The following is an 18,093-nucleotide window of genomic DNA, read 5'->3' as shown; positions in this document are numbered from 1 at the left end:
TGTTTGAAGTCAAAGGAACAGAACATCCATAAAAGTATTGCAGAAAAATTGACATCTGAAATTACAAGCTTTGCAGTAGAGCAAGTTCTTGATCAAAGAATAGGCAATGCTGTTTTTGTGAGTTAAAAGATAGAGAACTGATGGGCAACTCTGACTCTGTTGGTCTCATATTGGCAGAATGCAAAACTTTGAAAACAAAATTTTAAGCAGAGATTTATTAAATGCATTAAGGGAAATGGAAGATAGAACAGGGCATATTGGGCTTTATTCTTAGGGATAAATCGTGACACACTAACAAGGGTTTTGGGTTTGATTTTTGCCAGTTAAAAATGAAGTGTTATCTGCTTAGATTAGAATAGTAGCATGGATAAGGAACTGGCTGGAGGGGAAATGAGAGAGAGCAGTGCTTAAAGATCTGCTGGGCTTTTAGCAGAGCTTTTTGAAGGATCAATCTTCAGATTCATAACAGTTAATGTTTTCATTAATGAGCTTGACATAAATATTAGGAGCATGTTACAAGAAAGTCGACAGGCACTGTCAATACAGAAGGAACTAGAACATCATAAAGAACTGTGTGACACTGAAGTTTAGAATAAAAAAGATAAGAATAAATTTAATAGTGCAATTAGGAGGCTGTACAGCCAAGGGCTGAGAATGAGAATGACTAGGAGCCTAATGTCTGGAATTAAGCAAGAAGAGGATTTAGAAATACCAGCTGATCAGAGGGTGATGGTTCCACGAACTGGTAAGAAAATCTGAATGTGAATTTAATGTGAAAGCAAGAGGTTAACTGTGATTGTCCAGGTTGTCACTTCTAGTCTCCTCTATGCTTTAATGTTTTGGACTGTGGGGGTTATGTAGAATAAATTGCTTTCAGATCACATCAGATACATAATGAGTGTCATTGAAATGTTCATGGGGAAAAATGGGTCTGCCTTCAAGTAAGGATCTGGTTAATGGCCAGTAAACAAGGCTGCACACTGAGCCCAAATGTTGAAAGGCTAATGATTAGGTTTGCCCTCTCTGTTGTGTTTTCTAAGTCATGAAACACTTCTATGTAAAATAGCATCTGACTGTGTAATTAAAACTGGGTTTACTGCATGTTTGTGCATTAGCTAAATGAAATTTTGAAAGCTTTTTTGGGCATTTTAAATTTAAGTGCCTGACTGCAAAGCCTGTGTTTGCTTTTTGGTCTGTATGGTCCTATGGGTTCTTCTGTGTTCTTTAGCCAACTCTGTGTGCCTTAGTTCAGCTTCTGTTTTACGAACATTACTTGGGGAATGAGCTTAATTGTGTACCTGAATGTTAGTTTCTGTCCTTTGCTTATTTGTGTGAATCATTTGCAGCCTGTCTTTACTAAGTAACAAGTTGTAGCTGATAGATGTAGATTAATGCTGTTAAATATCTTTTTAAGGTATGTGCTCTCTGATATGCTTTCTTTTCACTTGCTGCTGGTGCAAGTGCTATACAGACATGAAATTGCTTAGATGCTGATTTAGCTATATATAAAATTTCCAAGCAAGAATGCTGATTTTTGATGTCCTTCAGAAATAGTGTTAAGGTTTTCATCATTTTGTGGGGCTTCATTGTAGGTTTGTCCTTAGCTAAATTATGTAGTTACCTTTTGTATTAGCATTTTCAGTTTTGGCTCCTCTTCCAAGACTCAAAATAGTCTTAAAGTTTTAGTCCCTTGCATGAGTATAATTTCATTCACTTTCTTTCTCAGAGGTGGTTGGTGAAAGAAGTCTTTCACTGCTGTGGAACAAAAAAAAAGGACTGTTGATAAAACTAGCTTTAGTATCTTTGTAACTCAGTGTAGCTCATGGTGAATCATCAATACTTTGAGAAGTGTGGACTTAATAAGCATTTGTTTCTAACTTTTGAAGACAGAGCCCGTAAACTTGCATTTTAAAGAGAAGTGTTTGGGTGAGAATTCACTTTCACTTCTGTCACATCTGAAGTAATTAGAAGTAATAAATATTGAAAATCTTTTAATATTGAATCTATATTGAAATATAACTTCTGGGGACAAACTTCGCTTTCCTTATAATTCCACTTCATTTTTGACCATGCTTGGACCCTTTTTCCTACCCTATACAATTGGCAGGCTATCTTTTTTTTTTTTTTAGTGCAAAGCTTTCAGAAGAGGCCAGTGAATCTCAGCCACTAATGCATCCACAGTAGCTATATAAGAGTTGGTTGAATTTAACACATTTTAATTGCATTAGAAGTCTTGTTTACATTCTGTTTCTCAAAGATTGTAACAGTAGTGGTATTGGTGAACAGCAATAGCATAAAAGTTGCATGTGTTTTACAGAGTCCATTAGAGGCCTGAGGGCCATGTGCATCAGAGGAGGTGGCCATTTCTTGTGCTGTTGCTGATGCTTTCTCTGGAGTTATTCTTTTTCATTTGTTTTCCTCCGCATTTATTTGTCAGTGAATGGCCAAACAATGTGAAGAAGGATCTTGCATATATTTGTAGCAATAAGTCTGAAAAGCTCTGTTGCCACCAGGGCTCTAGAAAAGCTGTGGAGAGGTACAGGGTGTTGCTAGGCAACACTGCATGGCCACAGATAGTATTTTTCTTTTAATTTATTTATTCTTCAGTTTGACTGTGTCCTGCTTGGAGCCATTTGGGTAATAGTTAAGCAAGCACATAGAAATCAGAGAGCTGCAGGAGTGGAATAAAGGAATGCAATATAAAAATGTAAGAAAGGAACAGCCATGAAACATAATTAAACAACCAAGAGACATGAAATAATTAGTAAGGACTGGAGAGAAAAAGTAAACAAGCATGAGGAAATAAGAGCAGGAGAGAAAAAAAACCCCACCAAGTTATGAAAAAAAAAAAAAGAATAGAAAAGATAGGGCATTATTGAAGAAAAATTAAAAATTGAAAGCTCAAACAGTTTATACACAAGGGGAACAGGGAGCCTGCTGCATAGCAATAAGAATTAAAAATCAGAGATAAAAATGACTTCAAGAAGAAAAGGGAGAAATTTGGTAATGATGTCAAAAGAATGATGATTTTTGTTTCTTTTTGATTCGTATCATCTTGTTCATTCCTATTACTCTGTTTGCACATATGCAATAGTAGCAGTGACACTCATGAGCTGGGAACTGATTAATAAGTCCAATATGTTTCCCAGAGAGTAAAAATAATTTAAAGTAAGAATTTCAGTGTTATTTAGAAATTATTCAATCTGTCTGTTTGGAAATAGCATTTTCAGAACTAGGTTATTGCATTTTATTGAAAAAAATGAGGGTGATTATACCAAGGGTGTTAGGTCAAGCACTGGTTGCACAGAGGGAGTGGGTTGTTCATATTCTCCAAGTTAAACATGATAAGCAGGGGCAGGTCTGTCCTGTGCAGTGTTCAGGGAACTAAAGGGCCTTCATCTGCAATGGCTGGAGTCATTTATAGGCTTGAATAACATAGCAATGCGAGGAAAATTCTGTGCCAGGGCCAGCCTGGCTGAGACACCGATTTAATTAGCTCAGGAGCTGTGCTACCTGGCCCAAATGTCTTGAGCACTTTCTGTGCGACCTGAATTAGACTCCTCCAAACAGTCCTAAGCCAAATTCAAATCTAGGAGTCTTGCATTGCAGCTCTCTTCTGTTGTATCTTGGCTCTGTATGGCCTTGATTGCTTGGGAATTGCTGGGAAGCTGCTTGGCTGATGCTTTGGGGCATGTTAGTATTGTTCACCTCAGCTTGAATACAGTGATTTTCAAGAGACTAACAAGGAGAATACTGCTGCCTGAGCTGTCTGAAGGCAGGCCAGAAGATTTTGGGAGAAGCAAACTATTCAGACTGATACATGAAAGCTTCCAAAGAAGCCAAAACCTTACAAAGAAGACAGTAAATGAGATACAGAACCAGAAGAGTGCATAGTGCCATAGTCAGGTATTGAGTGCTCTTCTCTCTAACACAGTAAATGGAACTGAGACCTGAGGCAATATATTTATCCTAGATGCTATTCTCAAGCTACATGTGAATAAACAAGCAGCATTACAGCAGCATTCTCTTAATGCTCTTTTGAATGCCTTGCTGAAAGATGTAGCTACACATAAGCCCTGTTCATTTCTGTGTATAGGAAAGTTATTTTTCATGTAATTTTTACAGAAAATAAATCAATATTACTTATTTTCTTACATTTCTTTTGGAAGATTCTAAAACTTGTTAAACATGCATGGTATCTTCAATGAAGATTGCACTTATTTGAGCAGTTTTCCCTAATTTTTGATTATGTCTGTGTGTCTGTAAATAGATGGCACAACAGATGGTGATAAGTTCATAGGATCTGCAACCATTGTAATAGCCTCATACCTCTGATTTTCTGATTTTTTTTGAGAGGGGAAAAAGCATTTAAAGTGTTTGTAGTGTCCTACTTGATTGTTTCTTTCCCAAACCATCCCCACCAAGACTTAACTTTCCGCTTTCTTAGCAGTGAGTGTAAGCTTTTGTTTTGACTAACTTGGTTTGATGCATGATATTTAAAAATAAGTAGTTGTGTTGACTATTAAACAGCTTTGTGAGTCTTTCTGCATTCTTATTCATGCTTTCCTTTTTTTATTTTGCACTTCCATTTGTTTTTCCTGACTCTGTGTGTATTACAGAGTCTGAGGTCGCTGTGTGACTGTATCTTTTGCAATATGGTTTGAGACACCAATCATTGCTAAGCACAGTAAGGGATGCATGTAATTACAGTAGTTTTTGCACGATCTTTTTTCTATATGGTATTTTGAAAAGAGAAAGAAGATCTTAGAAAATTCTAAATCAGAATAGCTGATTTAGCTATTTTAGATGGCAATTAATATAAAATGCGCTTAAATACTTGGCTTTTCTGGACATCTCCGCACATGTCTTTTGAATCTCAAAGAAAATGGAAACAGAAGAGAAATTACAGCCTGTTTTGTTTTTCTGAAGATTTATGATTTGTCAACCCACTTATGTATCTTCTCCTGGCATGTCTCCTGTAACCTACAGTTACTTCTGAGTTAACACAGTTAACATAAGAGCTGAGGTAATATTTTGTTGGGTGTTTGCATATGGTGTCCATACTTTGTAAATTAACTTCAGATTTATTATTATTTTATTTTAATATTAATATTTTTATTATTCAGGTTTTCATAAGCTATGATAGTGATGGAAAATCTGAAACACAATGCCAGCATGTAACTGAACTGCACCAAGATATTGATACAAGGGTTGTATTTTACTGTCTGTAGCCTTTTTTCTAGTCCTTATTTCTTTGACTTGGATAGACACTTCTCAAGATAATTGAACATTTCAAATTATTTCTCTGAGGAAATTTAGTCTCAGTTTCATATTTTGCTTTCTCTCATTGCTACTTAAGTAGCAACGTGATACTGATGCTAAATTTAGATAACACAGTAACCCAGAATATAAGTGTATATACTCTTCTCTGGATAATTCACCTGGTCAGGTACCTGATGATATCTTAGTAATATTTTTTGTGGAATTGCTTCAGTCATAACACTGAACTATTTCACATGTTGCTGTTTTCTTCTCCTAAGCCCAGCAAACAGAGGATGGGATTTTTCCCACTCCTTCTACTAGACAGGTAATTAAGTAATTATTAAACAATAATAATACTAAAAAAAATTAAGTTCATTTGTGAACAATGGACACCATATGCAACCACCCAACAAAATGTTACCTCAGCTCTAATGTTTTTAACTGTATGTTAACTTATATGTTAACTCAGAAGTAACTGTAGGTGACAGGAGACACCTAGATATATAGAGATACATATGAGAAGATATATAAGTGAGTTGACAAATCACATATCTTCAGAAAAGAAAATAGGCTTTAATTTCTCTTCTATAAACTCATATTAAATACTATTTTATGCAAGTCTTTTAGCTGTTGGAGAGAATTAGGAGCACACAATTTAGTAAGCAGTAGGTGGAAGTGGTGGTGCACGTGCTTCTATTACTGGCAGTAGAAAGACACGATCTAAGACATGATCTGTAAGATTAGGAGACAAGGACCTTGGTATGGCCTTGCTGTTGTGGTTTAACCCCAGGTGGCAACTGAGCACCACAGCCACTTGCTCATCCCCCAGTGGGATGGGGGAGACAGTCAGAAGGGTACCAGTGAGAAAACTTCTGGGTTGAGACATAGTTTAGTAGGTAAAGCAAAAGCTGCACATGCAAGCAAAGCATGGAATTCATTCAGTACTTCCTGTGGCAAGCAGGTGTTAAGCCACCTCCAGGAAAGCCAGGCTCCATTGCACATAATGGGGGCTTGGGAAGAAAAACACCATCACAGAATCATTGAAGTTGGAAAAGACCTCCAAGATGATCAGCTCCAACCTTCAGCTACATACTGCCATGCCCACTAAACCATACTGCAGAGACTAACCACTCTGGACCTCCCTCCTCCTTCCCCCAGCTTTTTGTGCTCAGCATGACTCCATATGGTCTATTGTTGCTGACTCTCTGTGTGTGGAGTCACGAGGTTTGACTCCATTTCAGAAGGCTGATTTATTATGTTAAATATTATATTAAAATACTACATTAAAACTATACTAAAGAACAGAGAGATCAGAAGGCTACAACAAGAATAGAATAGAATAACAAAAATCCTGTGACTGCTCACAGCCTTGGCACAGGGGGCTGTGATTGGTCATCAATGGAAAACAATCCACATGGACCAATCACAGATGCACCTGTTGCATTCCACAGCAGCAAATAGTAATTGTTTACATTTCTCTCCTGAGGCTCCTCAGCTTCTCAGGAGAGGAAAAATCCCAGCAAAGGATTTTCATAATATCATAGCTACAGTCTGGGATATGCCTGTGGTCAGTTGGGGTCACCTGTTCTGGCTGTGTCCCTCCTCAATTCCTTGTGCACTCCCAGCCTCCTCGCTTGGGGTCTTGATGCTGAGTAAGTGCTGCTCAGCAATAGCTAAAACGTCCCTGTGTTATCAACACTGTTTTCAGCACAAACCCAAAACACAGCCCCAGAGCAGCTGCTATGAAGAAAATTAACTCTACCCCTCCCAAACCCAGCTTTTTTTGGCAAGAATCTTATGTGAAACCATGAGAAATAGCTGAAGCAGATTAGCTTCTGCAGAGCTGGTTGGGAAAAAATTTATTTACTTTTTTAAAATACTGAGGCAACAGCACAATGAAAGAAAATGTTGTGTTGGGGCTTGTCTAAAAAATACTGCTGTTGGACAATAAAATGTGCCATGTAGGAGATGAGCCTCCTGGGCTGAGGAAGCAAGCTTGTTACATATAATTTGCTTTTATGTCACTACATAAGGCAGGACCCTACTGTTTCAGGATGGTGTTTAGGCATTTAATTGTAAATTTAATTTTTTTAAAACTTTAATATTTGATAATTCTTTAGCTATGCATGGAAAATAAGAGGTATCCTCTAAGTTAGTACTCTCAAATATGTGGGGTTAATTCCTTAAATTCTTGATAATTTAGGTTCTAAAAGAGAAAGGACTTTTGGGTGTGTTTTTCCTTATAGTCTTTGTTGAAGGTCAAGAACATAATCTGTTCTGTAGGAGTACAGTTCTACCTACATTTTAAAGATTCTTCCTTTTTCCCAGGTTATGAGCTCTGTAAATGTTAATTCTCAATATGAGTCTGGTCTTTACCTGCATAGTCTCATTTTATTTAATCTCAATGAGTCAAGGGAATATTTACCTAAGCAGAGTAAAGAATCCCAGGGGAAGAGTAAGCAGGGTTGAGGTATGTGAAAGTAATAGAAGGGGAAGGGAGTATAGCATTTGGGATTTTTTTTTCTTAGTCATTAGTTATATTTTCACTATCAAGTAGAAATAGTATATTTAGAAATTCTGTGAAGAGCCTGTGTCTCTTTATTTAAAGTTAATGCTCTTAGAGAATTAGATTGTAAATTCATGTTGAGAATACCAGGCTCTGCAAGAGGAAAAAGCAAGACTACAACCACATTAAAAAAGAAACAGTATTTAGATGAAGCTTTTGATATTCATGATGTGTATTGTTCCCTGCTACAGAACCCTGTCCCATAAAGGGAAGCAGTCTTGCAACTGTCCCTTCAAATGCAGGGGGACCAGTAGTTTGTTGCCAAGTCTTCTCATTCATCTGCTGATGAAGTTTAACGTTTGTTTTGCAAAGAGAAAGAGAAATGTGGGAGGCAAAGATTTTGCTTTTTTTTCCTCCGTGAACGTTTTTTTTCTGTCTTTTAAAGCTGAGTCACAAGAGAAAGGAGCATTATAAATTGTCCTGTCTAGTTAGTGGCATCACCTGTGTTCTCTGCTCCATTATTATTTCCAGCTGTGCCTCTGGTTTCTTGCATATCTTTTGTAGATCTTTATTCTTTTGAGTTAGTTGGTCTGCTGTTTTTTGTGTTGCATGCTTGGTCCTTTCAGAATATTTTTTTCTCACCCTGCGTGTATCACTACTATCTGATGTGTTATCCATTGCCAAAACACGTGGTGTCTGCATCTGCTCTGACAACAGCAGGTTGAATTCAAGCAAGATACCATACCCTTATGTGAGCATGAAGGCTGTGATAAATTTGCCACTTGAAATTTGTGCGTGAAACAGCATGAAAAGGAAGTTAGCAGAATGCCATCTCTGCGCTGAACATCTTTCACAGCCCCAGTAAAATTGCAAACTAGAGTGTTAACTATGTTTTACAAGTAATTAACTTCTATATGATTACCTGTCTTTAAGGATTAAATGTGCCATATTTTAAACTGGGAATAGTTAAAAAGATTCAAAATTGTCTGCTTTCATTTAAGAATTTACAGTTGCCTTAACTGTAGTATTTCTGTAATAATTATTACTAAAACTCCACACTTGCAGTTTCAGAAAACAGCACATGCGTCAGTATTTCCTGATATCAATCCTGTATTAGCAAAATATTCCTGTTTGTGGAGAAAATGTGATAGTTGTTTTTGAGTGTGTTTGCATGTCTGCTATTTTTAGCGCCTTAAATTAAATATACTGCTAAAAAAAAACCTGAGAAAATTAACATGGTTGTGCTGATAAGGCATTGATTAAAGCCTCCCACAATTCTATGTAATGATTTTTCTATTGATTCTTATTTGATTACTAACACTTAGGCTAGTTTTCTGTTGGAATTCTGCTTTTTTGGATGTACTAATATCTGTACTTTACTAAGAGCTTGTCTGGACAATGTGGCTGTATCACATTGTAATGAAAAAAATGTTATAACAAATGTTCATGTATTATGAATGGCATGCAGTCAAATATTATGTAAATACCTGCGGGCTCAATATACTTTCTGCAGATATTAGGAATATGTATGTATTTTAAAATTTTTTTAAAAGGATCTATTTTTCCTTTGTCAAGAACTGGTCAGTTAGCAATTTAAAGCTGCTCTTTCCCCCTTTTTGGAAAAAGAACCCCTTGAGAATGAGTCACAGCAAATAAGAAGGAGGAATTTAATAAGCACACATTGCAGAGATGATAATATGTTACAGATAGGATCAAACAGTCCTTTTATGTGTTTAGTTTTTAAGATTGCTCTTAAGGTAAGGCCCTCTGGCAAATGGCATCAGTTTTGTTTAGTTGCTCAGTATGAAGACAGTTTCAGGAGGCTTCCTGTATGGAATACAGCTATTGGCTGTTGAATAACATTAGAATAAATGCAATATATGTAAGTCATTTCACCCTATAGCAGATGGGAACTTAAGTCATTGAGAGATGATCAATGGAATCATTTAGCTTTTTGTGTTGTTTCAGTGTAGAAAGACAGTCTGTTCCAAATCAAGAGAGGAGTCTGCTAAGAATATTTAGGTTTCATTGAAATAAAGCACAGTTCACATCAAAAGAAGATGTGCTATTTCAAATTCATAACAATTGACTATTAGTCTGTTTTTAATATTTTTCTTTGGCATGTAATCCTGTTTAATTAGATTCTACTCTCTCTGTTGTTTCAAGATTCCATAAACTGGAGTCTTATATACCAGCTGCTAAAGCAGGAGTTACTGTCTAAATGATATTCACAATGAGTATTTGGAAGGTTTACAATTATACCCTTGCTAATAAATTGTGCTATTTCCCCCAACAGTTTTAAGTGCTAATCTTCAGAAGGCATTTTAAAATTAGCTAAAATTCTGTCAAGAGATTTACAAAAATTGTTAGCATGAAGATAATTATGTCACAGTCCTTGGACTCCATCTCTGATTGTGTGCATAAATCAGAAAATGTCAGCTGTGTTTTCCCTTAATAATTATCCTTGCAGCAATATATTACAGTTTGGATTACTATTATAGTGTTGCTTTAGGTTTATAAACCACAAGTTTGTTATTTCTGAAGTTTTCTGCTGATGAAATAATTCACATTTCTGGAAGAAGTGATTATTTGTGTTAACACTTCATATCTATCAATAAGAAGATCAGTGTGAAAATCAGCATTCTACACTTTTTTACACACTCCCCTGAAAATAGTTAGCTTTTTTGTTATTATTTTGTTAAAGGAGGTCACTTGTACAATATGGCCAACATTTTCAAAAGTGCTAGCTGATGTGGTCACCCTTGTAGCATGCATAGAATTTGAAGTTTGAAGGACTTTTGGACCAATATTTGGGAATCTTCCTGATGAATCTATCCTGGATGTAGGTATTTACAGTAGATTTTGTAGGTCCTCAACAGTTTTGGTAATCTCTTGTTGGAACCTACCTCCTTAAACATAATGAGTTAAAATATCAGAGTGAGTTAGCAAATCCTTCAGAATTTGGACCAGGTTGTCTCATTTTAAGGACTCAAATTTAGGTACAAATACACTTAATAAATTAATAAATTAAATTTGTCTGCATAAACAGTAGGAAATTGACACAACGTACTCTAGGAACATTTCTTATGGGTTATAAAGAAGAAAATTGGAAAAAATTAATTTGTTTTAGCAATAGTAGTAATACTAAATTTGAACTGAATAGGTGAGAGCTGTTCTGTCTTTCAATTGATGAACATTCCTTATGTTTAATACTCAGGAAGTTTGACATTAAAAGTGTGAGATGTACTCAAGCTTTCTAAGAAAATGTTCTAAAACTATGCAGAAACAATGAATTCTGAGAATTCAACAATTGTAGTACTAACCTTAAAAACCTCTTTCACAGAAGAGAGATGGTATTTCAAGGAGGGCTTTTTATTTGGAAGTGTATCAACAAGGATAAGAGATCTACTCAACTTCAGTGGTGCAGGCTGCCTTAGAATAGGTCTTACACTCTTGTCAGTACAAAAGATTTTTATTTCTTAACTATCTCAAAATGTGTGTAGAGAAATTATCTGTAATTCTGAAAGTCTTCTATGAAGAATTTCAAGATAGATTTAAAGTAGCAGGATATGGCCTAGTGTGATTCCACTCTTGTTTTGATACTTGGAAGATTTATGGTTGATTTTAATGGGAGTGGGGTCATATTTAGCCCTACTGTGTCACAGAATGGGCAAATTTCAGTTACGGTCTTCCAAGACGGACACCTACTCCTGTTGTGGCAGAGCAAAGGCAGCAGTGCTTTTGTCATTTAGGGACATCCTCAGTGGTGACACCAGGCAGCAGACTGCTGTGCTAGTCTCTTGGTTTCTGAGCTACTTCTGCCAGGTTCTTCATTTGACTCAAGGGGCTAAATGAAGAATTCCTTTTCCAATACGTCAACAAAGAGGGCTTTTTCATCCAAGACAACACCATAGGCAAGAAAGCTAAGCTGATGAATGTTGAGAGATGGGTTTTAAAGAGTGTGACTTCACTTTTGCCAGAATAGCCTAGGTTTTTATTTAAAAACTTGAGGGTTTCTTTATTTCTATTCTTGCTTAAGCTAGATGGTTTCTTCAACCAGTGTCAGAGTACTTTGGACTTGTCGCTTAAAATATCTGAAAATACAGAATTGTGAGCACATAGTCTTTGCTCCGAAAGCATGCAGTTTGTTTTATTAACAGAAATAAATTGTAGCAGGGAAAAGTCATATTTTTGTGGTTATGAGAGGAAAAGCTTTCCAACTTGTTCATTAATCTTCCTTCTTCCTCATCTTCATATGCTCATTATTCATCTTTCTCATTTCTGGTTATACATTTTACCAGTCTGCTGTATGTCATGCCACAGATAGTTGTGAATATCCAGTCCACATCTCCATTTTTAACTAGCTGCCATGAAGCTTAAGATCTCTTATGATAAATAAGCCATTTATTTATAGATAAAATGGAAATACTTCCTGCTCCTGCTTTTTAGTACACTAAAAGAATTCCAAGTATTTATCTTAGAATCCTGTAAGAAGGAGTATTTAGACTTATGTGGCTTTTTTCTATGTAATGGTATTTTGACTTATGATGACCATGTCCCTAATTGCAACTCTGTACTTATTCTTCCTCCCAAACTTCTCAAGGGTGATATTTAATTTAGTGTCGTGCAGAACTATAGATCTGCCAACAGTGATAACATATAGACTGCTATATAATTATTGAATCAGAGAGTTAAAACCTCTAGACTGTATCTATACCAACAAAAAATCACTTGGCAGTGAGCCACCAAAGGCAGTTTTTTCATTGCTTGCATTTTGATTTTTTTACTTTAGCTGCTGCTGAAAATGAAACATGTTGGACTTGAATTCCTCATTAGACTTAAATGTATTGTGATATATTATGGGCCAAAATACACTGTCATATGCAATATGCTTATACATATAGATTATTTGGTAGCACGGATAATAGAAGGAGCTCAGTTTTTGCTACTGATTTAATACTTCAGAGTGTAAAACTCACTCTGGTCATGGTCTACTGAAGTTTCCTCAGTCTGGAATATGTTTTCCAGACATATTCTTCAGAGTATTCTCATGCTTACAATTTCATTTCAAGCCCTTTTCAGAAACTGATGTCCTTTCAGATGATCTACGGTATTGCATGTGAGCTGACACTCAGACACATGAAGTGCCATCTTTGCACCTGTAGCTGCGCTTATATTTGGTATTTCAGACACCCTTTTCTCCTTCCTCTGAGACCATCAAGCATGCTTGCGTGAGTGGAAAAGCAGTGGATATGATCAGCGGTTGCTTACTCTCCTGTTCAGTACAAATGCAGTAACTGATGACATGGTCCTATGAGATCATTCTCCTTCCTGAGTTTGCTTCTGGCTCAGTTTTTAGCTCATTTTCTTCTAATGACTCTACGGTTTGCTCTCCAACTACTGTACCTTGCATGAGAGATGTTTGGCTGAAAGTAGCAGAGAAAAAATACTGTCCAGAAACAGTTCTCAGAAATGGAGAAGTAAGTTCATGTTCTTGCCAAGTGAATTGGTACAGCATCTATTCTTTGACTCAGTAATTTTCCTTTTTTTTTTTTTTTTTTTTCCCCCTTTTCTTTTGTTCTGGGTTATCTGGTTATTTTTATTTTGTGTGTAAGGCTAAATGATCACAGCGTTTTCTTTAGATATAGGCCAACTTAGTTGTCCTTCAGCCAATTAACACAGTATGGTCTATATAGAGAAATAGCAACTGAACTTATTTCAGCATTTTTATATGTACAGAACCAGTTATTTTAGCTTGTACAATCTTGAGACAAGTTAGTTGTGTTTGATAAAAATCTGTGTGCTTTGGATTTTTACATGCTTTATAGCACAAAGTCAAGAATTAATTTTGTGATGCTCAGATTTTTTGAACCTGTTGTGGGGTGCTAGTGACACAGGATTGTTAAAACATTGGTTCTTGGAGCAATATTCCAAATTATGTTTCCTCTGGCTTCTATTTTCCTGGAGGATGGAAGGTTTAATTTTGCTTGCACGGGTACTTACATCTTAGTATTGATGAACTGACAATCCTTCATTAATTAGTATTGTTGATTTGGATTTATTTTATGTATTTTAAATGACAGGCCTGCCTGTATGTGCTTGGAGCTGAAGGTCAGTGTATGCTGATCTGATTAATGGAATACTTTGTTGTACAGCTTCCATATTTCTTTTGCAATCCCTTTGACTCTTCAGGTATGATTTTGCTATGCAAAGGACAACTGATTGTAATATAAACAAACAAACAAATCAATAACTATGGGACAAGGCTTACTGTGACACGCATCGTTTTTACAAAGGAGAAAAAAGATGTCAAAAGATCCAAATATATTTAGCTCTGTTAATTCTTCTGCTCATAAATGTATTGTTAAAGCATTAAAACTTTGTATTAAAAGGTCTATAATCTTATCTAAAAATAATGATAGTTTAAATGTTAATTGGACAAGCTAAAATGTGTTGTTAGGTCATTTATAAGAATCTAATAATTTCCTTTTCAGTAATGATTTTGTAGCCTCAAATTGAATGTAATTATAAAAATAAAGAATCAATGCAAATAAGAAAAAAATAGGTAATTCTTATTGTATTTATTATAACTAGTTTTAAGATGTGATCTTAAAAATTAATTCACTTATTAAATACTGTGAAAGCAATATGACCAAATAATAGCATCCATAATTTCTTTAAAATTATGGCTACATATAGAGCCTGGCAATCCTGCCTTTGAGGTTGTTAGCAATAGGAGCTGTTCTGCTTGGAACTTGTTTCTTTTAAACCCATATGGCAAAATCATGCCTCCCAGAGGTAACTTTTGGTATTGGAGAAAGTTGTTGTGTAGAACAGGGGTAACCTAAAAGCCTCCTGTATTGATGAAGTCTCAAGAGAATATAAAAATCCTGTGGAAGATGCAGATGATTAGAGAATTCTTGTTTGCTGGTGTTTCAGACTCACTTTGTACAGACACAAATTACTGCACTTGCCGGCACCTTCTGAATCAATTTTACTGTCTTTGTGGCAGCAGAAGAAAGGCATCAGTGCTCTGAAGTAATGGAACCAGTCACACATTTAGTAATAATTTACAGAATATATCAAAGTTTTACTTCATTTATTGTGACAAAATTGTTGGTTTCATATTACTTTTAGAAATATTGGTGAGCTCTAATCTGGAAGGAACATTGTAGTTGAGGTGTCTGTAAACAATTAAGCTTTTCAATTTCTGTAATGTTTTAAAAATTAAAGCGGAATTAAACATGACTGGTTTGTTCCAACAACACTGCCTGTTTAACTGGAACAAAATTTATAAATTTTATTTTAATAATAATAAAAATGCTCATTTAGATTTCTGTTCTCCTGTTTGTGTGCTATAGTAGCATTGTAGCCCCACACAGAGAAAAATGAAAAATATTAAAGATGAAAAAGTAAAAATTCTATAAATTTCATTATGGAAAATTTATAAGATTATTTCCATGACAACCATATAATAAGATTCATGTTTACTTTAATTCTGAGTTCTCAATGTCTTTTTAATGACTTCCATGTAATTAAAACAGAATGCATAATTTGAGGTAACATAATATAAATCAGTTTTGTTTGTGTGATGCTGAATACTGTTAATACCTGTACAATGAACTGTTTAAGAGCCTTACGTGGATATGTCCATTTGTTGCAGAACTGTGAGAAACTGGAAAATAATTTTGATGACATCAAGCACACGACTCTTAGTGAGCGAGGAGCACTTCGAGAAGCAATGAGGTAAGTCTGGGTCACCATAGCAACAGTCACAGATGTGGTAAAGAAAGAGTCATTCTTCATTATTGGGGGAACAAATGAGTTCATTGCCACCATTCAGCTCTATTCTCTAAGGTATTAATTTGTCAGTGGAGAGGCTTCCCTTGAGGCTGTACTTTGGTTTTGAAGCTGCATAAATGTTAAGCCTGACTGCACAGTAAAAAATGTAAATGTTTAATTTGTTATTTAAAATGCTTAAGGGGTGCCTTGCTTTATATTTATACTAAACTGTGAGTGAATGAAAATATTGTTCATCTAAATTCTGTAAGTGTTAAAGCAATTGTACAATGGTGTCTGAACAAACCTGTATTTGCTTTAAATTGAATTTGATTTTTATGTATGTAGTTCCTGTGTACTCTGATTTTATCACCAAAATTACGTGATTTTGGTTTTGATAATGGAATGTAAGAATCTGGCTGGTTCTTTATGTGTTGTAGAGATGTATATTTTGTTTAATATCATCATATTATTGCACTTAATACTTATTAGAGGAGGTTAAAATTAGTCAGAAGATTAATTTTCTGCCATCCTTACTTGCACTGCAAGTGTCTGCGTACAGGACTCCAAAGTCTGCCAGATGCAGTGCCTGGAAAAGGGAGTGATTGCTATGCAGAAAGGTGGTGGAATTGAAGACAGGTTTTCTAAAGTAACTCACCAAATAACAAGGAAGTTGTTACTTATACTATTATCTGTGAATCAGAAAATTATATAAGCTTCAGTTTTAAAGGTTTTCAAATTGGATAGTAAAATGTAATGATGCAAACATAGTGCTTCATCTCATTTGCCTGATATCAGAGTAACTTCTTACACTTGAACCAGTGCAGTAAATAGGAAAAATCAACAATCCCCCTAAGAATCTACTTGAAAAAAATAAATACACCTATTTGCTTTGACTGTGTCCATTATCCATTTAAATTTATGGATGTGTGTGAATGACTTGATTTGCATGAATTACGTTCACAAAATCGTCTCATGTACACTGACTGAAAAGGTATTCTTACCTACAAGTATTCTGAACATTTCAACTACCAGTGCTGCAAATAACTGTAAAAATAATGGCATTCACCTTTCTAATAGTGATTTTTGCTTTATGCTTGTGTTGCTTCATACGTTTAGGGTTTTCTCTCAGTGTGATCAGTCATCTGTGTACATAAGTCTTGCATCTAATGTCAGCAAATGGAAAGTGATTTAAAGTAAAGGTTTGGGGAATTTTTGGCAAATGAAGCTACCTTTAGTATTTCCAACAAATGGATTTCAAGTTGCTTCTGTTCTGTAACAGTGTTCAGGTTTGTGATGTTTTTCAGTACATGACTCAGCAGGGATAATATTTTAAAAACCTGGGAGCTGACATCTCTTCGGTGATCAACATTGATTAGCGAGGGGAGCTTTGGCATTTCAGAGATCATGTTTCTGTTACAAAGCCTGTTTAGAAGATTCTTGTGATTCTTTGCTGTGCAAAAGCACTTTACTATCTCATACATTTGTATCCTGGCTATTTCTGCTAGTGTACAAGCCATTCTGAGAAATAGTTATTGATTGTGAAGAGGGACAGGTATTGTGCAGTGCTGGAATTCTCTTAATTGCAGTCAGTATTGTATGGTTGGTTGTTTCCTTAGTTGCTTTTTTATTTTGAGATAAAGAAAATATCTGACTCAGTAAATTTATACTGTTGTATGTTTTTGTACCATACTTCAGTGCCACATGAGAGATGCAAAATGTTAATTTAAAGAGGCATCTGCATGTAGGTGTAAATATTTTTCTAAATGTGTGTAAAAGACACTTGTTGTTTTAGGTTGTATGGTTCTTTCAAGTGCTGTATAGTCACCTCATTTGCTGGGTGGCTGCATTTTTCTGTTTGGATTCCAAGATTATTTGTATGTGTGTAATTCAAATGGTACATTTTTAAAGATTCAAGTTGGCTTCTCCTTTCCGTGACAAGAATGGACATTGGACCAGGCATGGGAGGACATATATGTGCTGACCTCAGTATTATGACGTACTTGCCTCCTTTGGGTAAGGGAAACTTGTGGAGAGGGTTGTACATTGCACAAAAGCACTAAAATCATGTGGGCATGAAAGCAACAGCAAAAAAAAAAAAATCCTAGTTGGATGGCTATGTGGATATATGTGGATCTCAGATGAGCCTTAAGTTGAGTGGGCAGTCTGCCCAAATCCTCTCTGATTTCCCAGAGTGGTACTACTGGTCTGCCAGATGAGAAAGACAATGAACGCTTTTTCCCAGTGCTCCTGTTTGGAACGAGACCTTCCATTTTAACTTCATCTTTGAGAAAATGGCCAATTTAATATGGGTTTCAGTACACTTCTAGTGTATGAGTATCACTGTGCTCTGCATAAACAAATACTAATATCCAAGAAGGGTCTTTCTTGTTCTGTTTCCAGCTCCTCAGTATTCAAATTGAGGACTACATGAAAATTATCTTTCTTGCTTATGTGTGTAGATGTATACAAAATAAACTTTCTGAAGGGTTTTGAAATTATCACAAAGCCTACGAACTTTCTCTACTTCTACTTTACACTTATTT

At 35.6% G+C, this 18,093-nt stretch overlaps 1 protein-coding gene across 6 annotated transcripts in view; it reads left to right on the top strand.

The window, feature by feature from the left end:
- DPYD (dihydropyrimidine dehydrogenase) overlaps positions 1-18,093 on the top strand; it is a 336,532-nt gene that overhangs the window by 32,232 nt on the left and 286,207 nt on the right. For all 6 annotated transcript variants that reach the window (XR_005953933.1, XR_005953934.1, XM_041421778.1 and 3 more), the window contains exon 3: positions 15,432-15,514. Coding sequence is in view for 4 of the 6 variants with exons in the window: in XM_041421778.1 (XP_041277712.1) it covers positions 15,432-15,514 (83 nt within the window). In the remaining 2 variants the exon portion in view is untranslated. The remainder of the gene's footprint in view (positions 1-15,431; positions 15,515-18,093) is intronic.

The sequence above is a fragment of the Onychostruthus taczanowskii genome, unplaced genomic scaffold (assembly GCF_017590055.1).
Source record: "Onychostruthus taczanowskii isolate IOZ18803 unplaced genomic scaffold, ASM1759005v1 scaffold7, whole genome shotgun sequence".
Lineage (NCBI taxonomy): Eukaryota > Metazoa > Chordata > Aves > Passeriformes > Passeridae > Onychostruthus > Onychostruthus taczanowskii.
Note: the sequence above shows the minus strand (reverse complement) of the source record. Positions and strands in the feature narration are given on the sequence as shown.